Genomic DNA, 25,470 nt, shown 5'->3' with positions numbered 1-25,470 from the left:
TGACCTTTGAGAGACCTTCAGCCTCTATGGTTCTATAATCCACTTGGGAGTGGATTACCAAGTACAAAACAGAAAATAGCCGTAGTATGTAAGTTGTATGAACCACATCTTTTCTTTTTCAAAATACTCAGGCGAGATCTGATCCTTTCCTGATTACAGTTGTCTGCTTGCCTTGCTTTCTGAGAAATAGCCATACTTGCAAGCACTGATCATATAAGCAGCAACAATAACAGCGATGAGAAACTCCCACATATATAAGTATCTTGTTGGATGAGCTATGAATGGAAAACATTACACAAATGTGTCTATCCCTAATTATTGGGAACAGGAGATCAAAGAAGGAGCTTATCAGAGCTGGAGACAGTTTGTTTCCATCTTGGAACAAAAGACAAAAGACACAGTGTCTTGTCTTTTCCTTTGAGGTTCCTTTGTCTGTTCTGTTACTCTGCTTCCTGATTGGCTACTGGGTCTTGACAGTACACCTACTGAATAACAGCATAATGATCAATTTGTGGGGTATGTCAGCTGTACTTTCACAACAGGAACAATAGAAATAGCAGCACATTCTTCTTACGGGGTGAAAGCCATGCTTATAAATAACCAGTTGCATTTTCCTTGATGAACCATGTGGTACAATGAGTGGGATTTAATCCAGGAAAAGCTGTCACTTTACAGACATATCCCCACCCAGCAGTCAGAGATTTGACTCACCTTTAGCCTAAGAAACAATCATAATTGGACTCCTTGAACTACTTTTAGCTGGACTGGAAATCTTGAATTAATTTGTTTCCTTGGAATGTAACATTCCTGGGAAAACAGGAAAAATACTTTCAACATCAGGGTCATAAAAATCTGATTTGGAAATAAGTCCTGTTGACTTAAGAGGAGTTTTCTACCTACATCCGTGCTGTGCTCCTGAGCTTCTCTGTCTTCATTGATAATTTTCAGATTCAATTTTCTTTTCTCATTAATTGATAGAGAATTGTTATTTTTTATTTTAAAAATGTGGGGAAATTTTTTGGCACAGCTATCTACTAAACCACTGCTTCCCATTTCATCTAAACCTGAAAATTATAGTTACCAGCTTTAGAACCAGCCAGAATATTAAAGCAAAATTTGAAGTTGGTTGAATACCTTGACTTGCTTCAAAACTGTTAATGCAAATTCCCTCATTTGGATGTAATAGGAAACTATAGTTAATGTTAGCTAGCTTCCTGGTTTAATTATAGCGCATGCAAAGGGAAACCCAGTGGGGTTCCACAGACAAGCAAAAGAGTTGTGCATATCTCATATTAATAAACCAAGAGATAATAATCTGAACTGGCTGTGTGCAGGTTCATAATACATTTCTGATGTGGTCCTATGCCATGAGCCCCATGGAAATGTCTTGGTGGGAGTCCTTTGATGGTGAGGAGCAATGGAAAGAGCTCTGTCATCTCCACCCTTGTCTCTAATGATGCAGAGGCAACGGTGCTGGCATGGAGAAACTTTGCATGCTCCGCTTACTCAAAGGAGTGTTGGCTTGCTTGCCCAGTCCTAGGGCTCCAGATGTTCACTTCGCAAACACCTGCGCCTGCCCCTCTCTTCCAAAGGAGAGTTTTGGGGATGTCAGGTGTTGCCTGTCTACATAGGCAGCATGTTCCTTTTCACTGCTAGAGGGGAAACAGGAAGTGCTGACCTGTCACTGCTGCCACACCACTGCCACAGAATCATCCCTTCCTAGGTTGCACAGTGGTGGCACAAACCAGTGACGATGGCAGGTGGCAGGTTCCAGTGAGATCTTCTGAGATCTCACTGAAACTCTGCAAGATCTCGCTGGAAATCTGCACCAAAGCTGGCAGCAGAGGCAGCGGGATGGGGGGGCATACACATGGGGGTCCACCTCAGGGGCTTCCATTGCCCAAGAAGGCTACTGCACCCTGCCTCTTAAATGGGACAGCCCTACCTATCTAGCCATGCACCTTAGGGTTCTGCTTTACCCTAACTTTGTAACCCCCCTTATGTTAGGGCACCGTACTGAGAGTCCAAGTTCTGAGTCAACTGGTGGAAGCAAGGACACACTCTGTGCTCAAAAAGCTTTTCAACCTTACTTTAAATCAGGGGTGGCAAACTGGTTGTTAGACTCCAGATCCCATCAGCTCCAGCCAGCACAGCCAATGTTCACTTGGAGTTGGAGTCCAGCAACATCTGGACCCCATCCCTCCTTGAAAGCATGCATGTGTTTTCGGTCCACACACAGCAGATACCTGTAATAGGATTGTGGTGGTCAACCATATCATAATAGTAATTTATTTTTTATTATTTATTCCCCAGCCACTCCGGGCAGCTCCCAACAGAATATTAAAAACACAACAAAGCATTCAAACATTAAAAACTTCCCTAAACAGGGCTGCCTTCAAATGTCTTCTGAAAGTCAGATAGTTGTTTATTTCCTTGACATCTGATGGGAGGGCATTCCACAGGGCGGGTGCCACTACTGAGAAGGCCCTCTGCCTGGTTCCCTGCAACCTCACTTCTCACAGTGAGGGAACCACCAGAAGGCCCTCAGAGCTAGACCTCGGTGTCCAGGCTGAACGATGGGGGTGGAGACACTCCTTCAGGTATACTGGGTATATAGAAGAGAATGAATCCCAGAGGCTGAGTTAGTATTCATGGGCCCCTCAGATTCAATGTGGACATTCCACTTTAAGGTTGACTGAGGTTATATTCAGATAGGTGCAGCCTATTTTAGAGCCTCACAGACCAAATAAACAGGGCACTGTGGAAGCCTTCTTTGAGACAAGTCAGTGATTCAATGCCAGGGGTTATTAGAAATTCATTTTCGGAGCTGACACGGTGACTTGCCGTGCTGGGATAAAGGCCATTATGAAAAGCCCTACTGTTCTCGAGATGTGTACTTTGATTCCTGGCATTATCGAGCAGGCATGAAGTAGCAACAATGACTGGCCAGAGGATAAGACATCAGCTCTCCTTCGCCAGGGAAAAATATAGTGGAAGAAATGTGTTTCTTAATCTCAAAAAAAATCTTTTAACTACTGTATGCTACAAGGAAGAAGAGGCATAAACAATGAATTAAAGCCTGCATGGACCCAGAGAGATTTCACAAAGACACAAATGCTTGCACATCCTGCCTAATGACCATCCCTAGGGTGTGGCAATTCCCATTCTCTAATTAAAACTGATAAAAGTCTAATATTTAATTGTAGTCAACTTAATGGCTGAGCAAAATTTTTAATAATTAAGGGCACACTTGCTCTCTTTATATTTTAGGCTATTTTGGTCTGTCTGTTATTGTAATGGGAAGAAGGGGGGAAATGCTAAATATAGCTTTTCCTTCTGACAATGAGTGGTAGCTTTTGTTCACTGAATTGCAAGTGATTTCACACTTTCTTCAATATCTCAAAATGCAGCGGACATTAAAATCTGGCTATGTGCAAATTTAAACCACTCAAAGTGTGCTTTGCATGAATAAGACCAAAAGTTAAATCTCCAGCATTTCCAGGTAGGGCAGATGCAGGAGACTTTGAAAAAGACAGAGGAGCTCAAGAGCAATTCTCTGCCTTCACTTCTGCCCTGCTGAAAAGAACTTAAAAGGACATTGGATCAGGATTTCCCAAACTTGGGTCTCCAGTTGTTTTTGGACTACGGCTCCCACCATCCCTGACCACTGGTTCTGCTAGCTAGGGATGATGGGAAATGTAGTCCCAAATCAGCTGGAGAACCAAATTTGGGAAATCCAGGATTAGATGGTGAACACACACACACACACACACACACACACACTTAGGATTGCTCTTCATTATTCATCCTTCCTAGTCCTCCTGCCTGAGGTCTTTCCACTGGAGATGCCACTGACTGAACCTTCAGTTTTATGCAGAAAAAGCATGAGCTCTTCCACTGAGTTCTGGTTCCTGTAGGGCAGGCATAGCGAATGTTTGGCCCTGCAGATGTTCCTGAACTACAACTCCCATCATCCCTGGCTCTTGAGCTGGTGGAAGTTGTAGTTTAGCAAAATCTGCATGCCCAGAGTTTCCCCACTCTTGCTCTAGAGGAAAGCAGAAGATGTCAGATAATCCAGATTTCACTTCGGGATCTCCTATGCCTTAACAGATTCCAGATTTATGTCAGCCAGTAGGAGCGAGGCCCATCCAGATCCTCTTAATTCTTTATGTTTCTGACCCTTCCCTCAAGTTGATACGCTATTCTTTCTGCAGACTTAGCATGGCCTTTGATTTGCACCTCAACGGCCTGGGAGGCATGTGTTCCTTCTCTTACAGCTTAAGGTAATTAAGTTTGTGAGGTCAATATGGCATGCATGACGGATTCTAAAGAGCTACTAGTAAATCAGTTGGAAGGGTCTACATACACACCTTTCAAGTCATTGTTTACACTTCCTGCCGGGAAATCAGATCTCCGTCAGTGCTGTATAATCTTGGATGGTTTTAATAGACCCTGGAGGAGGGGGGAGAATATGGTCTCTTGGCAAAGAAATAAGACTCTTTTCCTACTCTCAGTGGCTTTTCTAAGAAATATAAATCTTCTGTTTGCAAGCAGGGGAATCTCTCCTTTCAAAAAGGCACGTTTGGGTTTGGTATGGCAGCACAGGAAAACGCTCAGTGCTAATTCTACTATGGGTAATTACTTGCTTATTGACCTTATGCAAGGATCTGTACTAAGCTTACTCTTCCTCCTTGAAACTGTGAGCAGGAGAGATGACCAGATTATTCAAATTAGATCTCTTTATCCTCCCATCCCCTTTTTAGTCATCTCTCATATTGACCCATCACTGCTCTCTGTAATGGCTTTCAGTAACCACTGCCCTATACTCAAGTTCCATCTGAAAATAACACTACCTGTCTTTAATGCTATGCAAACTATTGAGTAGGATCCAACATATTGCATCAAATAGATACTGACTCTGTTCCACATACAAGACTAACTTACGATTTCCAGAGATCAGAAAATAATGGCCCTTACCTGTATGGACTCTACAGACATGTTCTCCCAACTGCATGGTGTTTCTTAACTTCAGTCTACACCTTGTGGACATTTATATATCAGGTAAAAGGGTAAAGGGACCCCTGACCATTAGGTCCAGTCATGGCCGACTCTGGGGTTGCAGCGCTCATCTCGCTTTATTGGCTTCCAGGTCATGTGGCCAGCATGACTAAGCCGCTTCTGGCGAACCAGAGCAGCGCACGGAAATGCCATTTACCTTCCCACCGGAGTGGTACCTATTTGTCTACTTGCACTTTGACGTGCTTTCGAACTGCTAGGTGGGCAGGAGCAGGGACCGAGCGACAGGAACTCACTCCGTCGCAAGGATTCAAACCGCTGACCTTCTGATCGGCAAGTCCTAGGCTCTGTGGTTTAACCCACAGCGCCACCCGCATCCATATATCAGGTGGTTATTGCATATATCGCTGTCACAAAGCAACAATTCCCAGAGTTTTCTGGGAAGAGGGATTTATTATTAAACCACTCTGAGAACTGTAGCTCTATGATGGGGATAAAGGTAAAGGTACCCCTGCCCAAACGGGCCAGTCTTGCCAGACTCTGGGGTTTGTGCGCCCATCTCACATTTATTGGCCGGGGGCCAGCGCTGTCCGGAGACACTTCCGGGTCACGTGGCCAGCGTGACAACGCTGCTCTGGCGAGCCAGAGCCGCACACGGAACGCCGTTTACCTTCCCGCTGGTAAGCGGTACCTATTTATCTACTTGCACCCGGGGGTGCTTTCGAACTGCTAGGTTGGCAGGCGCTGGGACCGAGCAGCGGGAGCGCACCCCGCCGCGGGGATTCGAACCGCCGACCTTTCGATCGGCAAGCCCTAGGCGCTGAGGCTTTAGCCCACAGCGCCACCCGCGTCCATGATGGGGATAGGGGTCTCCTAATAACTCTCAGCAACTTTAACAAACTACAACTCCCAAGATTCACTGGGGGAAGCCCTGACTGTTTAAAGTGGTATGATACTGCTTTAAATGTATAGTGCAGATGGGAGCTTACAGTATTTTGGCCAACAAGTACTTGAGAGAAACAGTACAAAAGTCAGCTCTGAGTTCTTAAAAGTGTGGTGGCCTTTTCTATACCCCTCTTGGTAAAGGGGAATTCATAAATCTGTTTTCTTTAGAGCTGTGTTACTGTTTCCTTTGTGTAAATGTTACTATGCAGAAGCTTTGAACTTAAGGCTTCTCCTTTCTATGTGCTAAAATGTTTGGAGCTGGATGATTCTGTGTGTAAGCTTTTGGAATTGCTTCCTTGTTTCCATATTTGCTAGTGTAAGTGCCACCAGGCGTTTAGCTATTTATATGCCATCTTTACATTTTTTAAAAAATGCTTAAGGAAGCTAACAAATATGTGGTTATAAATATGCACCTATAAAACCTGAACAACGTACTAGAGAAGCCGTGGCCTTAAAATACAGCATGCACGCTGAGCCTGACTACGCACATGCCTTGAGGAATGAAGCACACAAAATATGAATAGGTGAGCACTAGACTTATTAAAAGAACAAACAAACAAAAAGCCAAACAGCAACTCTAAACTTTGTCCAGAAACAGGAAAGGCTTTACATACATCCTGAATGCCTGCAAGTTAGGAACAGAGTCTAGGGAGAGAATAGAGTTCCACAAAATTGGGGCGATTACATGTGTTTAAAATGTGTGTGTTTTTTTGTGGGGGGGGGAATGGCTTTGTTGTTTTTGTTTTAACTACTTATTTGTGTTTTTATCTTGCGTTTTTATCTTGCGAACCGCCCTGAGATCTTTTGATGAAAGACAGTATATAAATATAAATACAGTGGTACCTCGGGTTACAGATGCTTCAGGTTACAGACACTTCAGGTTACAGACTCCGCTAACCCAGAAATAGTACCTCGGGTTAAGAACTTTGCTTCAGGAAGAGAACAGAAATTGTGCGGCGGCAGCAGGAGGCCCCATTAGCTAAAGTGGTACCTCAGGTTAAGAACAGTTTCAGGTTAAGAAAGGACCTCCAGAACGAATTAAGTTCTTAACCCGAGGTACCACTGTATAGCAGCAGCAACAACAACAGCAGCAGCAGCAACAGGCGACACTCTTAATGGCAAATTGTGCATTGCCCTCAAAACTCACAGCTTTTTATTTTTACAATGAAAAGAACCTTCAAGAGCTTGCATTTTTTGAGAAAAGGAACAGCAGTGGTCATGGTAGGAAGCCATTCAGTGCTTTCCCAGCCAGCTACTGGATTTTGTTTTTGCTCAACATTGCCCTCAAAAGTGATTTTCTGCCATCTACCCCTGGCAGGGAAGGACTGGACAAACTTTATGAGGAAGTGCTCTGATCATGATAATGGAGTGACACCCACTACCATCCTCTCCCTAGACCTCCCCCCCCCTTCCTCTATCCAGAGCAAAAACCAAATTGAGGGTGTCCCTGCCCTGTGCGCCAGACCAGTGAAAACTTGGGACAGCCTCATGGTTGTCATGGAGGCTATGAAGTCCTCAGCTGGAACCCTGCAGGCAACCTAGAACCTATTGTTCTGGGTTCCTTCCACACCGCAGCCAAGACCAAGGTTGGACTTTGGTAATATTTCATAATATGGCACCATAAACCAGCACCCACAGGCTGATGGGAACAGCAGATGAGCAATCAAGAACCTGTCCATGGGAGGGGTGGGAGCAAGGAACAAGGTATAAATAGACTGCCCTAGGTTCAATCCCTTGAATACACAGGTATGGCTGAGAAAGATTCCTGTTTAAATTCTAGACTCAAGGGCCTACAGAGCCACTGGCAGTCTGTGTAGGTGATACTGAGCGGGATAGACTAATGGTCTGACTTGGTATAGAATAGCTTCCTATGCTATAACTGACCATGGTGGGCAACTTCTGACTTCGAGCCAGCTTACGAACCTTGAATTTTATTAACATTTAAAAAAAATACGCCTGCTCTGCATTTTCATCATACGTCCTTCTGTCTTAAGGCCCCCAAGCTTCAATATAAATAACACTTCTGCAGGCTAAAGCATGGCATTAATATACTACACAGTGACAAATCTGAACTCTTAAGTTTGCTTGTAAAGTGATACGACTGGAAAAGATGTAACCTGCAAACTAAAAAAAATTTAAATTACAAGATGGAGTTGACACGGTAAGCTTAGAACATGTTTTATGTGTTCCTTTTGGCAAACATATGTCAGAGTATATATTCTGACTTTTTAATAACTTCTTCTTGATGTGCCTGAGACAGAAACTTGTCCAGATATTTATTACACTGCGTACATAAATAGTACCATAATAAATTAATCTCATACTTTCTCGCTAAAGACAAAAACTGCAAAGACGAATGAGAAGGGCTCAAATTCTGCTTAATGGGTGTCAGTCTTTCATCACTGTGCTTGCCTTCAAATCACCATTTCTAATTGTGATGTTGGTGTGACGTATTTTGGAGCTCTTAGTAAAGTATGTGGTCCTTCCTTTTTTAAGCCTGCTTCATTGTCACTATGTACATAATAGAAGAAAGTCTCACATTATGACATTTCCACCATGCATTTTAGTGCAGCCTTTCTCAATCTGGTTCCCTCCAGAATTTTTGGACTGCAACTCCCTTCAGCGATGACCATCATGGGCAGTGGTCTGAAATGATACGAACCAGAGCCGGCCTATCCATGAGGCAGCTTGAGGCAACTACCTCAGGTGATGGGATCCAAGGGGCACCACTGTTGCTGCCAGACAAGCGGCTGCAGTGGCTTCCTGGTTCCAGCAAGATCTTGCATGGCCTTGCATGACCTTCACAAGACCCCAGTAAGTGAGGACCAGGGAAATCAGAAACCAAGAAGAGAGGAACTTTAATAAAGAATGGGGGAAATTTACAATGTACTTAAGAGAATACTGTAAACAACTAAAACTTTGGCAGGATTTGAGTAATGCTTGTAATGTACTAAAAACTAAGGTAAAAATGGTCTATTTAAGGAAAATATGTGAGGCAGTTGAAAAAGATTGAAAATGGTAACCATGGAAGGATGGAGGGGAGTCTAAGGATTTAGGGAATCCTAAACACGGGTGGCGCTGTGGGTTAAACCACAGAGCCTAGGACTTGCCGATCAGAAGGTCGGTGGTTCGAATCCCCGCGACGGGGTGAGCTCCCATTGCTCGGTCCCTGCTCCTGCCAACCTAGCAGTTAGAAAGCTCCTCAAAGTGCAAGTAGATAAATAGGTACCGCTCTGGCAGGAAGGTAAACGGTGTTTCCGTGCGCTGCTCTGGTTTGTCAGAAGCGGCTTAGTCCTGCTGGCCACATGACCTGGAAGCTGTACGCCGGCTCCCTCGGCCAATAAAGCAAGATGAGCGCCGCAACCCCAGAGTCGGTCACGACTGGACCTAATGGTCAGGGGTCCCTTTACCTTTACCTGAATGTTGATGATGATGTTTTATGTTTGATGGGACAAGTAATCCAGAACGTCTGGAGGGCAACAGATTGGAGAAACCTGTATTAATGTCCATAATACGTAACTCTATTTACAGTTATTTTCACATGAAGAGATGGTTGGGCAATGCCTGCCCCTCTATTCGAAATCATTTCAGAGAGCGTAAGAATTAGTGTTTACTCTGACGAAGTATCACTTTTTCCTTCTGAAGGCCACTTCCCACAAACACCTCCTCACACAAAAATGGCATGGTAAACAGTGCACTACCGGTGACAGGGGGAGGGCAGGGTGTGGAAACAGGGGTTCCTCTCTGCATGGTGTTATTGGCTCTTGATTGGTGTATTTTCTGCTCTCCATTTGGATCAGTGTGGGGATGTCTTGATCTTGTCCAGTCCCTGTTTGTGTTTACAAGCAAAATATAGTGCTCTCAATCCTTCTCTCTGAATGAACTTTTTTCTGCTTTGCTTCAAGACTGAGCCTCTGGTTCAGCAGTAGGAACATTCTGCTGTAAATGTTAATTATGTTGTGGCTCCCATTCCTACTGTGTAGGCACAGCCGCAAAGCTGTGGCGTCTCTTGTGTGCTCATTTTAAGGAACAAGTGGGTGTCAGGGAAATTTCAGGAGATGGGAAGCTCTTGTATTTTTTATACAAAAATGAAACAATGGAAAGAGGTGGTCAGTGAGTAAGAAAGGGTAGCAGGAGGGGATTTATGCAGCTGGCAAAACAGAAGCCGGTGCCCACATCCCTTAGCATAGGTGCCAGCCAACTCCCTGGGGCCCTGGGTGCCTGAGCACCCACAGCCCTCGGCACCCATGGTTGTGGGGCAAGTTGGCACTCCTGTTCCTTAGGGATAGATCATGTATTCTTTCAGTGTGTAGGATGCACACATGGCAGGGTGCCATCACTCCTCGTAACAACTTTTGGAAACAGGGACAAGAGATCCTGACTTTAGACATTTATTATGTGTCCAGGGCAGATGTTTACCAGCTCCATCTGGTATGCAGGCTGAGACCCTATCTGCCTGCAGACTGTCTCACCAGACTGGTGCATGCTCTAGTTATCTCTCACTTGGACTACTGCAATGCGCTCTACGTGGGGCTGCCTTTGAAGGTGACCGGGAACCTACAACTAATCCAGAATGCGGCAGCTAGACTGGTGACTGGGAGCAGCCGCTGAAACCACATAACACCGGTCTTGAAAGACCTACATTGGCTCCCAGTACATTTCCAAGCACAATTCAAAGTGTTGGTGCTGACCTTTAAAGCCCTAAACAGCCTCGGTCCAGTATACCTGAAGGAGTGTCTCCACCCCCATCATTATGCCTGGACACTGAGGTCCAGCTCCAAGGGCCTTCTGGCAGTTCCCTCACTGCAAGAAGCCAAGTTACAGGGAACCAGGCAGAGGGCCTTCTCGGTAGTGGCACCCGCCCTGTGGAATGCCCTCCCACCAGATGTCAAAGAGAAGAACAACTACCAGATTTTTAGAGAACATCTGAAGGCAGCCCTGTTTAGGGAAGCTTTTAATGTTTAACAGACCACTGTATTTTAATACTTTGTTGGAAGCCGCCCAGAGTGGCTGGGGAGACCCAGCCAGATGGGCGGGGTATAAATAATAAATTCTATTCTATTCTATTCTATTCTATTCTATTCTATTCTATTCTATTGCCTTTATAGCTCACCTTTCCTCCAAAGTGCTCAAGGCAAACATGGTTCCCCCCCTCCATACTTTGCTCACAACAACCCTGTGAGGCAAGTTAGGCTGAGAGTTGGCGATTCATACAAGGTCACCCTGTGAGCTTCATGGCTGAATGGAGATTTGAACCTTGGTTTCCCAGGTCTGACACTCTTAACCACTACACCATGCTGTGTCTTGTGGGTGCATCTCAAGCACCAGAACAGATTTATGGCCCCATCTTTGAATTCTTTAGATTTGTATCAGCAGCATCTCCACAAATGCTGGCATTACTTACACCAGGTCGATGTGTTGGCACTGGTAGAGACAGAAGAATCAATCTGCTTGTAGTCCATGACACTTTCACACGTTTTCTCCCACAAGTCCATTTCAATTTATTTCTGTTTCAATATAGTTTTAAAAATCTGCATGAAGATTCACATTTCTAAAACTGTTTTCTCTCAAAATTAAGTTCTGTTCTATTAACACATTAGCCTAGCTGGCATAGACCACGATCAGTTCATATCAGTACTCACACAGATTGAATTCTTCAAGCATCCCTACTTATGAGTCGTTCTTGTTTTGCCCGTTATCTTTATGCAGGGACTTTTCTTTTCTTTTCTTTTAATCTGCTAGCTTTATGTAACTATTCCTCACCCATTCTTCAAGTTGCAATAGAAAATTCATAACAGCAGTATTCGCCTATGATTAACGCTGTGACGAAACAAGCCACGCAAGGGGACATGTTCCAATTACCATAGTGAGTGTGCTTTATTGAGTTATTGGTTTAAAATGATTTCCTCTGTCCTGCCGATTCCCCCAGAGGCTACAAAGGAGCAGCAGCCTTTCCTATAATTGGCCAACTGGGCCAGGTGATGCTCATGCCTATTTCCTCCAGAGGAAGTAAGCTTAATGAATGAAAAACTCATTTGACTACAAAGAATTCGGTTGTCCATCATGATAAAAAGAAAGAACATGACTAATCCCAAATGGAAACTTCCACGATTACCTGTAATACCTTAGACACTATTAACAAATCACAAACCTGCCTCATATTCTTGACCCAGGAATTGCACCAAGGCACACCCTCAGGGATTCCCAATTCAATGCAAGCCAAAGTGTGCACACTTTAGGTTCAATCCTAAAATGACAGCCATTTCAGATGGTTGTAACCAAAATCAATATGATATTATACAGTTAAATCAGTTTTAAAAAATAAAAAGGAAAGCAGGGAGAACTAGAGAAATCATTGTTTTTCAGTTACTTCACAACTAATAATAATAATAATAATAATAATAATAATAATATCAAAACCATAGCTGCAGCCACAGAACTGGCATTAGGGAAATGTACTGTAGATCATTGTGGGGAAACTGATACAGTAATTTACAGCATAATCATTCATATAATACATGAAGTTGGGCAATCTGGAGAAATTGTTTTTCAGTTTTCCTGTAATATACAATATATATATATATATATATATATATATATATATATATATATATATATATATATATATATATATATTTGCTTTCGTAGATTTTCACGGGTACAGGAATGCAGGTTTTGGTGTCTTCGGGTGTCTTCCCGTGTAAGAGTCGGGGTGTCTGGGCGACGTTTCGACGAGGTCTCACTCGTCATCTTCAGGCTGGTGCTTTCGGCTTCTTGTTCCAGTAACAAGAAGCCGAAAGCACCAGCCTGAAGATGATGAGTGAGACCTCGTCGAAACGTCGCCCAGACACCCCGACTCTTACACGGGAAGACACCCGAAGACACCAAAACCTGCATATATATATATATATATATATAGCCTGTGGAACTCACTGAAAATAGACACCAGCAGTGGTGAAACAGAACTGGTGGGTCAAGAAGATGTAAGAGTCATGTAAAGGGATGTTTGATCCACTCCGGGGGGCAGGGAGGCAACGTGTCTGCTGTCTTCAGTGGAACAGCATGGAGTCACATTTTTCAACCCTTATCTGATTATCCTTTCCTTCAAACATAGTCAAAGAAATCTTTTTATTATTTTTTTTAATTTCTCTTGCAAGCCTGAGCTCATCCTGAGCTTTAGCCCACCTGACCTTCACCCTGCAACTGTTGGTAACTCGTGTATATGCCTCCTTTGTGATTCCGCCTCAATTTTTTGCTCCGGGTGGTCTAGGGAAAGGATGGGAGTGGTTGTCATGATCAGACATCTACTTTGCTCCTGTCTTCATAGCTGAGCAGTTTAGCCTTCTCTCTGTCACCCAATAGCATTTCTCTGTCTTCTCCATACCATTGACGTATCCCTTGCTTGTTCTTCCTCTTGACTGGGGAAATCTGAATTTATGGTGGGGGGGGGGACATAAGAGCTGATTGGGAGGGAGTGCCATGTGCACAGCACTACTGAAACAGGAACACAAAACATCTTCAAATGCAGATTAAATTTGGGTGTAGACAAAACCTAATTCTGCCCATGATAAGCATAGTCTCTTCAGTTAAAAGGGCCTTGTCTGGTTCTGCAAAAGAAACCATCTACTGGAATCCTGGGCTGGATTCCTCTGGGTCAAAGGTAGCAACAAAGCGCCCTCAAGTCAGATAAGTGCTGGCAACAGGGACTCTTCAAATGCTGGATTTTCTGGGGTCAGTGGAGACATCTGGGTCAGGAGGGACCTTGGGGTCATGACAGAAGCCATGGCTTCCTTGTTTCCTGATTCAGCCCAAATGTAAAGGCTTACGCAAAATCTCCATATTCTGACCCGATAGCCTTACTCCTGCAGAAACTGAAAAAGAGTTTGAAGAAGAGTTTGGATTTGATATCCCGCTTTATCGCTACCCTAAGGAGTCTCAAAAGTCACCACCTTGAAGGAGAAAGTACAATATCATTTCTAAAGAGACGTGACCTTTTTCAGATCAGATTGTATTAAGTTGCTCTCTTCTCTGTAGTGAAATTAAGAGATGAAGCAGTTTCCTATTTTGCCAAAGTTCACACGAAGAACAATTGTTATGGCAAGCTTAAGAAACAGATTATAGTAGTCATAATACTTCTGGACAAAGAAGGTTTGTGCTTCTGTTACTGTCTCGCTTTTCTCTGTCCAGGCCAATTTATTCAACCTTGAAAGAGTGCTGAGATGTGCACTGCCGGCATGCACACTTCCAGTCATGCTTTTTCAATATATAGGAACAGTTTGTAAAACACTTTGCAAATCCGCAGCTGAGACTGTCTCCCTTCCTTGTGCAGGAAGAGAACTGACACTGAGGCAATTAATTCCTGACCTCCCTCCTGCAGGAACAGAACTGGAATTGGGGCAATTAATTCCTTACCCCTACTTACCAGGAAGAAAAAAAGGGGGGTTGAAATCTACAAGGAGAACTTTCAACTAACATGGCATGGAAGCTTTACTGAATGACTTGTAAGAAAACAAAAAAGAAGGATCTTGTCCATTGGAAAGGGAAGCTTTGTTGGACAACAACAGTTGTAGCTGGTTTCCTTGGGGGAAGTCTATATATTTTGAGATGCCACCCAAAGATAAGGTCTACCCTTTAGGTCACTCTTTTTGGGTGTGTTGAGGGCACTTCCCATGGGCAATTTATTCTGGGTAGGCTTGCTCCTACCCACAATAGCGGTGATAGAGACATCACCTTGCCAACAAAGGTCCATATAGTTAAAGCTATGGTTTTCCCAGTAGTGATGTATAGAAGTGAGAGCTGGACCATAAAGAAGGCTGATCGCCGAAGAATTTATGCTTTTGAATTATGGTGCTGGAGGAGACTCTTGAGAGTCCCATGAGTTGCAAGAAGATCAAAGCTCTCCATTCTTAAGGAAATCAGCCCTGAGTGCTCACTGGAAGGACAGATCCTGAAGCTGAGGCTCCAATACTTTGGCCACCTCATGAGAAGAGAAGACTCCCTGGAAAAGACCCTGGTGTTGGGAAAGATGGAGGGTACAAGGAGAAGGGGACGACAGAGGACAAGATGGTTGGACAGTGTTCTCGAAGCTACCAGCATGAGTTTGACCAAACTACAGGAGGCAGTGGAAGACAGGAGTGCCTGGCGTGCTCTGGTCCATGGGGTCACGAAGAGTCGGACACGACTAAACGACTAAACAACAACAATAAGGCTTGCTCCTAGTTCAGAGATTGGAGCACCCAAGTGTGTGAGAGACACTTAACCTGGCTTCCACTGAGAGGTGGAATGCTAAAGAGCTGGTGAAAACACAAATGTAGATCAGGAACACATATTTGCTGTGTAACTAGTGGACATTTTGTGATTTTGCTGTTTTATATCATTTTGACTGATCTATTGTATTGTTGTTGCATCTTTCTTTTGTATTAATATGCTAATCACCACCTGATTAGCCTGTGAGCCAAAAAGCGACGTATAAATAAACCACAAGGTAATGCCATACAACATAGCATAATACTGCCCTTTTCAAGCTGGCGCCCCCAAGATGTTTCGGACTACAATTTCCATCACCGTGCTGGAGTTTTAGTACAAAAGATCCAGAGAGCATCAGCTACAATATTATGATGTTGTGTGGAACCTTCATTTTAAATTCCCTGCCAGCTAATTGAGATAATGAAAGGCCCTTAGTGTCTTGAAAGAGCTCTAATGTGGAAGCAAAGCTGGTGGAAGCCGGTTCAGGTTAAGCTGTGAGCCTGGCATTGCTATTTTTCTAGGGGGGAAAGAGGTGCTGGAACTTAACCATGAAAAAGAAAGTGTGGTTCAGGAGCTTATAATATTTGCTGGGACTCACCGTTATTCTCTTAGAATGGCAATGAGAGGTGCCGGAACTGAGTTCCAGCTGGAAAAAAGCCCTGGAGTCAGGTATGTTTTTTAGCCTCAAAGAAACAAAGAATCTTGTTGCATCTTTAATATATTTGTTTGTGGAGGGTTTTTTAAAAAATAACTTCCTCCTTTTCAGCATCTAAATAATTTTTTTCTGTCAGAAACATCTTCTGCAGGGAAGTGTTCCTTTATGTAATATTCTACTTCCTGCCCCTCCACCACCACTGGGGAGGGAAAGAAAAGAATGGTGCTTTTGTTGTCGAATGAAATGTATTATCAACAAATGAACACAAATATTATAAGCTCCTGAACCACATTTTCATGTTGAGGGAGGAAGGTTAGAGGGAAAAGGTTCTTCAGAGTTCAGTCCAGCAAACTGGAGCGAGGGGCCTTATATCTCGTGCACAGGAGGGGTGCCCCATAATCTATCATGCTGTTTGCTGGAAGGATATTTATACCAGCACTTGGCTTTACAATCCAGGGTTTGTGTGAGCGAGTCAGATGGCCTGTTACAAATTGTGACTTCTCTGTACCATTCTGTTTCAAAGAGCCAGTGACAGAGAGAATGCAGCTAGCAATCTGGGCACTTGGACCTTGGAGGGAAAAGAGAAGACAATGAAGTCCTTATTATCAGTCCCCCATCTTGCAAATGCAGTTAAAAACAGGCAGAATACACCTCTTAGAAAGAATTGCTGTGCCTGTGGGGCAAACTTTCACAGATACTTTGCCATTCATCTTGAACTCTTTGACTCCATTACACACAGACCCTAAAAAAAGGATCTTCCTTCTGATAATAGGCATGGCCTCCAAATCAGTATATGATCATTAGGTTTCTTTCAAGGTTTGGCCCTGTGACCCTTATTTAAATTATATTAAATGGTCAGCATACAGGGTGGGGTTGGGTGGAGGGTATATTTATTCCTGACTTTGTTCAGACACAAGACAATGGTAACTGTGTTGTCCTGGCAGTTGCTGTTTTGTAAACATCCATACTCTAAACAGAATATTCCCTGATTTTCGAGTAATCCAAAACTGATGTCCACTTTGAAAACATACTATTCGCTTTGGCTATGCCACAGTTAAAAGTGACTGCTAGGCAGAATGGAAGTCTCCAAAAATTGATAATGAGGGGAAAATAGAGATCTTATAGAGAAATGCAGTCTGATGGGGATCAGAATTCATACAAGGAAGGTGCATGCAGAATCATCTAAGACAAAAGTCTTGAGAGTGCACAGTTGCAAACATACACAGGTACACAACAAAGCATGGAAGCTATAGAAGGCTTAATAATTGCCTTCCAGAACATAGCTGCTGCCGTACTAAAAAACAGACTCCTTTGCAGATACAGAACAAATATTATACAACACTTGCAAACATGCTGCTTCCGCAAACTGAAGCAGTAGAGTAGGCATATATGCAGCAAGGAACACCACCATCCATGATCACTGGCTGTGGTTGAAGAGATTTGAAGTCCAAGTTTAAACAGTTATGAAAGGGGGCCTTAATACCTGGGGAGAGGGGATCAACTTTTAAACTGCTAATTCTGGGTGTGAACTGATTATTGTTGGTGCTAATTATAATAATAACAATTCTCATTTCAGTTCATAACAGCCAACTCTTAGGGACCAAGAGGGTTTCGCTCCCCCTCCCCCAAAAATATTGAGGGGTGATGGACATTGCCATTCAAATGGCGTGTGTGCACCACATTATGTGATCAGTTATGCAGGGCAGAGCTTACCTGGGCCCCCCAATATTTTATAGAAATTGGTCCCCCTGATCAGTGGCGTAGCGAGGGGGTGCAGGGGGGGCCGGCCGCACCAGGCGCAACATCTGGGGGTTAGGGTTAGGGGGTGCAAATCCACGGGTTAGGGGGCGCAAATTACTTGCCTTGTGGTGCTGACAACCCACGCTATGCCACTGCCCCTGATTCAGGTCCTTGAACTGCTTGGTGTCTGCTTGTATAGCACCTTGGAAATGGACCTCCATCATTTGGTTGGCAGTTGCTGGGACTTTCAGTGGACTGCCCTTCCATTTTTTAGCCTGACACCAACATACTGCAGGGCAGGATCCTACCTGGATCAGACCAGCACCCTGTTTTCTAGAGAGACCAACCAGATGCCTATGGGAAGCCCACAAACAGGAGAGAAGGGCCATTAGCCCTCTCCTGTTGTTAATCCACACCAGGATGAGTGGTCATTTCCCCCAGGAGTCCTTGTCCAGCTTGGTATAGTGAACAAGATTCTACACATGCAGTGTCAATGCACTTTGCTGTGCTCTGCTGAACCCACCCTGGGTCCATTCAAAACCTGGCAGTGTTCATACGTCTCATCTTCCTGCTAGGCAGTTGCCAGCAAGCAGCTGTGAAAAGACGGCATCTGCATTCACTGGAACTCAAAAGAATGTACTCAAACTATGGCTCCCAGGGCACTGTGTAAATAATGTGTCTGAGAGAGACACCCTGTCATCATGTATCCGCCAACATTACAAGCTGGAAGAAAAGACAAGCCTTTTTTTTCTCAACAGTTGCTGAGAAAGCTTGTTAGCTAATTCTGAATCAAGCCAAGTGGAGTTTGCCCAACTTTGCAGATTCAACAATTTGGTAATTGTAAAAATAAAATTAAAAAATAGTGAGATTCCCCTGATTTAAATACAGGTAGGTAACCATGTTGGTCTGCCATAGTTGAAACAAAATAAAATATTTTTTTAAAAAAAAAATTCCTTCCAGTAGCACCTTAGAGAGCAACTAAGTTAGTTATTGGTATGAGCTTTCGTGTGCATGCACACTTCTTCAGATACACTGAAACAGAAGTCACCAGACTCTTATATATAGTGAGAGGGTGGGGAGGGGTATTACTCAGAAGGGAGGTGAGAATGGGTGATTGGCTGATAGGTGTGGTAAACCTGTTGATGACTGCAATGGGTCTTACAGGAAAAAGCAAGGGGTGAGATGGCTAAAAATCGCTTTATCATGTATAATGAGAAAAGAATCCAATGTCTCTATTCAGACCAGGTCTCTCCATGGTTTTAAGTTTGGTAATAAGTTGCAATTCAGCAACTTCTCTTTCCAGTCTATTTCTGAAATTCTTTTGTAAGAAGATTTAAACAAATTGTGGGGCAACATCAGAATGGATAAAGTGACAACATCAGAATAACAGCATCAGAATGGATAAAGCTTGCTTTACATGCCTGGGTTGAAGGGGAGGTGTGTCTCCTTGCTCTTTACATGTCAGATTAGTACTGGCAAATCCTTAAAAGCTGAGTTATGCTGAAAGTATGTGGAGCAGGGAAAAGGTTGCCTTATGAATCAGATCCAGGTTCCTCGCTGCAGAAGTTCCACTATGATTCAGAAGTGGATGTGTATAGCAAGCAACCAATAGGTAACATGGAGTAAATTTCCATAGCATAGGAGTGGTTGGCTGAGAGGCTGACTGGGTGGGGCTGAAGGTACAACATGCCACTGCAAATTGAAGTGAGACACGCTGCAAAAATGCAGGTCTGTATTTTTGAAGTAGTGTATCTTATGCCTCTGAACCTGTACAAAAGGCAAACTAAATTTCCACGCAGAGGGTTTGTTGTTGTCGTTTCCAGCTCCTCCTAATCAAGCCAAGCATTGGGTGACAAGACTAGATGATTTCCCCAGAGGAGAACTCCAAGGATAGCTATAGCAGAGGTGGGGGAACTTTTTCGGCCCAAGGGGCCACGTTGTCTTCTGAGCAGCCTTCTGAGGGCCACACGCTAGCAGTGGGCATGACCAGAGGCAAAAGTGGGTGGAGCAACTCATGCAAATGTTACCCTTATTCCGCAGGCCCACATTTACATACCGCTCTGTAACCTCTATGCGGACAAGCAAGAAACATTCCAGCCAGCCAAACTTTACTTGGGCACAGAGGGGGGTGCAATGAAGGGTGTGATCTGGGGACGTTTGGAGGGCCTGGTTCTTGGCCCTTGGATGTTAGATTCCCCACCCCTACCTTCGAGGAAGGGACACGGGTAGTGCTGTGCGTTAAACCACAGGGCCTAGAATTTGCAGATCAGAAGGTCGGCGGTTCAAATCCCCATGACAGGGTGAGCTCCCATTGCTCAGTCTCAGCTCCTGCCAACCTAGCAGTTCGAAAGCACGTCAAAGTGCAAGTAGATAAATAGGTATCGCTCCAGCGGGAAGGTAAACAGCATTTCCGTGTGCTGCTCTGGTTCACCAGAAGTGGCTTAGTCATGCTGTACGCCGGCTCCCTTGGCCAATAAAGCGAGATGAGTGCCGCAACCCCAGAGTCGGTCACGACTGGACCTAATGGTCAGGGGTCCCTTTACCTTCGAGGAAAGGCTGTAGCTAAGTGGTGGAGCTGGGTGGCACTGGCTGGGGCTGATGGTAGTTCCACTTCCAAGCATCTGGAGGGAACCAGATTTGGGCAAAACTGCTTTTCAATCTCCAGGTGAGCTTGTCTCCTGCCTGAAACTCTGGACAGCAGCTTCCAGTCAGTATGCGGAGATCACACGGAGCCAGATCAGCTCCGAGAGCAAGCCATTGGAATTCGGGGAAAGGCACCCGAGGGGTGGGCGGTGGGCGCGGCTTCCCCGGCTTGAGCGGCGTCGGCGAGGAGCCGATGCTTATTCTAGTAGCCGGAGCGCGCCCTGCGAGGGAGTCTCTGGTTCCTTCGAAGCGCCGCGCAGGAGGCGGCCGGAGACTTCCTCTGCCGGATCTCCTCCGCGCAGCAGCCCAGCGGGGGCGGGACGGGAGGTTAGGGACGCTTCCTCGACGGGAAGGAACCTGGAGAGAGAGAGAGAGAGAGAGAGAGAGAGAGAGAGAGAGAGAGAGAGAAGGTGGGGCGATGGCTTCGCCGGCCAGGCGACGCAGCAGCGGGAGCAGCAGCCGCATTTGCCTGCCTGGCGCCTGAAGGGATCGCAGCTTAGACGGGCGAAGGCGGCGCGGAGAAACATTGCGCTCCCGGGAAGGGAGGGAAAGATGAGCTGAGGGCTGCCCGGAGGAGCTATCCGGGGACGGGACGTTCCCCTCACCACCACCCAGCCTGCAGCCTGGCGGCGACGTTCTTCCCGCCGATGTGCAAAGAGAAGCAGGAGATCATGATACTAACACGTAAGCTTCCGCCGTCTGTTCGCGGGTGAGACGGGACGGGCTCGGGGAGCGCGCAGGAGACGCGCTCCTTTCGGCTTATACCGTCTTCTCAGGGCGCCCTCGGCTTGGCTGCCCAAAGGGGGCGGGCTCACTCCGGATCCCAGACCCTCGACGGCGAAGCCGAAAGCGCTCTGCACGCGCTCAGTGCAGGTGCTCCCCTCCGTTTGTTGCTTCGCGTGTTCCAGGGCAAGCTGGGGAACAGGCGGGGAGCTGAAATGAAGGAGGAGTAAGACGGAACGATTTTGCTGGAGCGCTTGCCTGAGAAGTAAATTCTCTTGCGGAGGCACCACTTCGAGGGTTGCATAAGCTCCTCGGCTAATGGGGCCGTGCTTCTCTTGCGGAGAGGGCGGGAAGTTGACTTCAGAGGTGCATGGAAAGGCAGGTTTTGTTTTGGAGACGGTTGTACAGAGATGCTTGCCGAGGTGCGATTTAAACACACACACATGCACATATTTTGGCTGCGAGCAACTCGCATTCTCAAGCTTGCGGCAGATTCCCCATCAGCAAAGCAAGATGTTTCTTTTTCGCGATCAGTTGATAAGATCGACGTGGCTCGGCTCCTGCTCTTGTTATGCTGAGGGAGGGGGGGGGTCTGGGGCAAGAGGCGAAAGGACAAGAGAGCGGAGCGAGAGACCCTTATCTTTGCACGTAGGCGAGCTCTTTGCGAGCCGTCGGGGAATCTTCTCCCCCGTCAGAAATGTAGGGCATCTGCCTTTCCCTCCGATCTGGTTTCTTTCATGTTCATCGTTTCCCTCCTGCTCAATCTCCAACTTCCTTGCCTGACATAAAGTGCCTTTGTCTCTCGCATTTCCTCTCAGTAGCGAATTCACATGGTATATAAGGGACTGCTTCATTCCACTCCCATTTTACAGCATATTTTCCTTCTTCCATGAACTCCCCCTCCCAATGTCCACTGTGATTTCACTTAATTATCGTCCCAGTTAGAAGACGATTGTCACCAGTGGCACACCAATCTGATATTGGGGTAATATTATTCAGTTTCCCAATTTAGCAGCATTAACGTGGGAGTGAGTCTCATTTAAGTGTATTCAAGGTTGCAGCCGAAGGCTCCTGGGGAAACAGGAAAAGCAGAAAATCCTTGAATTGTTGAAGCCATGTGGCAGCCTTTCCTTGAAATGTGTTTTCAATTAGTGGAGTCGCCGCCCCCCACCCAGCCCTGGTTCCAAGCCAAATGCTGTAAGATGCAATGCCTCATTTGGTGAGCAGCTTGTGTACATAGGTATGCCTTAAAGGGAGCAGCAGATGAAAGGGTTAAGTTGGATGTGTGTTTTGAAGTGGCGAAGAGAAGAGGAAGCTTGAATTCCCTTTTGAAGTTCTTCAATAATTAGTGTGGTGGCTCCTAGGAGCCAGATGCCCTCCCCTTTGAGCCCTGGTGCCCAGGCTTGTGATGTCATCGGACAGCCTTTGATCCCTTTCAAGGAGCAACACCCCCTGCCAGTTGTAAACAATGCCTTGTATTTCTAGCACAAACAGAAAACAAATTCTTTTTGTTGTCTGGCTACCTTAGGTACCACCCTCCCTGTCTCTCGTTTTCTCTCTTCACAAAAACTTGCCAATGGCATGCTTGTAGCATCATTGTGAACCAAATGTTTCCATTAAGCTAATGGAGACTGTGCCTAAATGGCCACAAATTGGGTGTGACACATTTAAGTTAATTCTCTCTAACATGTGGGTATTGCTCCCCGGTTTTTTTTAGTAGTCATCCATAGGTTGCTCTTGGTACAGTGGTACCTCGGGTTACATACGCTTCAGGTTACAGACTCTGCTAACCCAGAAATAGTACCTTGGGTTAAGAACTTTGCTTCAGGATGAGAACAGAAATCGTGCTCTGGCAGCACGGCGGCAGCGGGAGGCCCCATTAGCTAAAGTGGTGCTTCAGGTTAAGAACAGTTTCAGGTTAAGTACAGACCTCCGGAACGAATTAAGTATTTAACTCGAGGTACCACTGTATTGTCCTCCTTGATCTTTGCTTTCAAAATGTACTGAATACTTAAATGTCTCTGGTCAAATGTGTATACAAAAATGAGGGCTGAATTCCTGTGTTGCACTTATTTAGGAATAAGTCTATTGAACACTGTGGGACTTACTTCTGAGCAAGCATGCATAGATCGGCACTGCCTAATTAATAGCATACCAAGAGCAAGAGCTTAGCTCTTTTAGCATCCAGTTTTAAGGCGGTTTGGGATAGGAGTGATCTTCTACCCAGAGAATGAACAAGAATGAACATCTCCCACTCTCCAATACACACATGCCCACAATTCAGTATCTTTCACCTTTGCTGAGTAAGGAGGGCACAACTGAACAGAGGAAACTGAGCCAGACCATTGCTCCATCTCCTCTGGTATTGCTCCCCTGGCTCCCAGTAGATTTCCAAGGTCTTGAGTGGAATCTTTCCCAAGTCCAGATTTCTGAGGTTCTTCTGGAAATGCTTGGGGTAGCACTTGGCATGTTTATGCAGGCAAAGCATCTACTCTGCAGCAGCCTTTCACTGTCCTCCAGATGTTTTTTGGACTACAACTCACATCGTGTCTGACCACTGGCAAGGCTGGCTGCAGCTGATAGTTGTAGTCCAACAACATCTGTGCAAGGCTGCTCAACAGCTTAGCTTCAGTTGTCCTCCAAACACTTTCTAAGTTATGGGTCCCTGGCATTATTATTATTCTTATCATCATCATTATCATTATAATTTATTAAATTTGTATGCTGCCCTTCATCTGAAGATCACAGGGTGGTTCACAACAGAAAAATACAAAATAAAAATAAAACAAATCAATAACTCTCTTCCCAGAGATATTGGGCACTTGAACCCATAATCACAAAGATGCAACTCTGCAGAGACTGTATAACTGATACCGCAAAGCCATCTGTTTGGGTTTCTAAGATCTGCGTTGGCTATCAAAGGTGTGCAACAGAGTTCATGCTTTTTTGGCCTGGGGGAAATGGTGTCTGTTTCCACCCCACCCCCATGACTGATTTGCATTAACTTGCCAGCTCAGTAGCTCAGGAAGATGCTGGGCAGACAAGTCCCAAGAAATGCATCCCCTCAGCATTAGGGAGTAGGATCCAATATGATGGGTGCGTCTTAACTTCTATTGGCACTCATGATTTGGTTACTCAGCTAAAAGGTGCCCACCCCCTCACACATGTACATGAACACAACTCAAAAGCTGCTTTTGAATCTCCCTTCCAAATTAGGCTTAGAAGCTGATTAAAGGGGGGAAAGCTATCACTGATGCCCCCCCCCTTTATTTCTCCTTTGAAAGTCTCTCATCTAATTCTTCAAATGGATGTTTGAACTGGCATAATTTAAAGAACAAATTGGAAAGGGAAAAGGAAGCTGTAGAGAGGTGCGCATGGTAAGTACCCCTCTAAATCCCAGGCTTTGCCTGCTCTCTGCAGTTCACTTCCTCTGGAGCCTGGGGCCCTTCAGTCATCCTCTGTGACTAGGAGTGCCTTCGGCTTTGCCTGGTTTGCTAGCTATAGCCTGGTGACTGGAGTCCATGTGCTTGTAACCTTGAGGCTGGATTACTATAATGTCCTCTGCATGGGGCTGCCCTTGGGCCTGGTTTGGCAGACCCAGCTGGTGCAGAATACAGCAGGCAGACTGCCGATTGGGGAACATGGCCAACAACATGGCTTGTTAAAGCATCTGCACCCATCCACTACTGATCCAGGCTTGAGATATTGGTCTTGATTTGCAAAGCCCTGAACAGCTTCCCTGAACCCCTATATCCTAGTTCCGTCACTTGAGATCATCTGCAAGTGTGTCATTGCCAGTCCCCTGAGTTAGCAAGGCTCATTCAACATCAACACAAAATGGAGCCTTTAGTGTCATCAGCCCAGTCCTGTGGGATGTTCCACCAAGAGAGATTCAGCAGTCAGCCTTGATTTCAACTTTTCAATGCCTGCTGAAAACTTTTCTATATCTCCAGGCTTATACTGGCAGTTAAGAATACATCCTTCCATAGTGGTTAACTGATGGTCTCTGATTCTAATTTTTATGCATTTGTACTGGATGTAGATATTATTGTAAACCACTTTGATATTTTTATAATATAGTGGTATACAGTTGACTCCCAACTTATGCGGCGGTTGCATTCCGGGGATAGTGCATAAAGCCAAAATCTTGCATAGTCAACACACACGCTCCCTGCATCTCCAAATTCTCTCCCAAGACAACTGCTGTGACTGGTGGAATTGCTAGCTTCCCCCCACCCCCACCCCCCCACACACAGGATGCCTGCCCCACATTTTGTTGCTAAGTTTTTCGGCCAAGCATAGGAAGCTGAATTTGCACAAGTTAAGCACACATAATTTGTGAGTTGACTGTAGAAATGATTTTATAAATAAAATAACCGTTGGACTGTCATGGCCACCATCTCGGGACTGTTGCAATGCTGGCTCAGATGGATGGGAATTGTAGCCCAAACCAGGTTGTAAAAGTCTGCTCTAAATCAGGGGTAAACATCATGGCCAGAGCT

General features: G+C 45.2%; 1 protein-coding gene across 7 annotated transcripts in view; it reads left to right on the top strand.

The window, feature by feature from the left end:
- Positions 1-25,470, top strand: part of DLC1 (DLC1 Rho GTPase activating protein) — a 268,763-nt gene that overhangs the window by 184,334 nt on the left and 58,959 nt on the right. The window contains exon 1 of one of the 7 annotated variants that reach the window (XM_082238020.1): positions 20,462-20,929. The exons of the other annotated variants lie outside the window; for them this stretch is intronic. Within the exon in view, the coding sequence (XP_082094146.1) occupies positions 20,893-20,929 (37 nt within the window). The 5' untranslated portion in view covers positions 20,462-20,892. Of the gene's footprint in view, positions 1-20,461; positions 20,930-25,470 lie in introns of those variants that run through there. 7 annotated transcript variants of the gene reach the window in all.

This window comes from Podarcis vaucheri (genome assembly GCF_965113315.1).
Source record: "Podarcis vaucheri genome assembly, chromosome: 9".
NCBI classification, from domain to species: Eukaryota; Metazoa; Chordata; class Lepidosauria; order Squamata; family Lacertidae; genus Podarcis; species Podarcis vaucheri.
The sequence above is the reverse complement of the archived record's forward strand: the minus strand, read 5'-3'. Positions and strand labels throughout refer to the sequence as shown.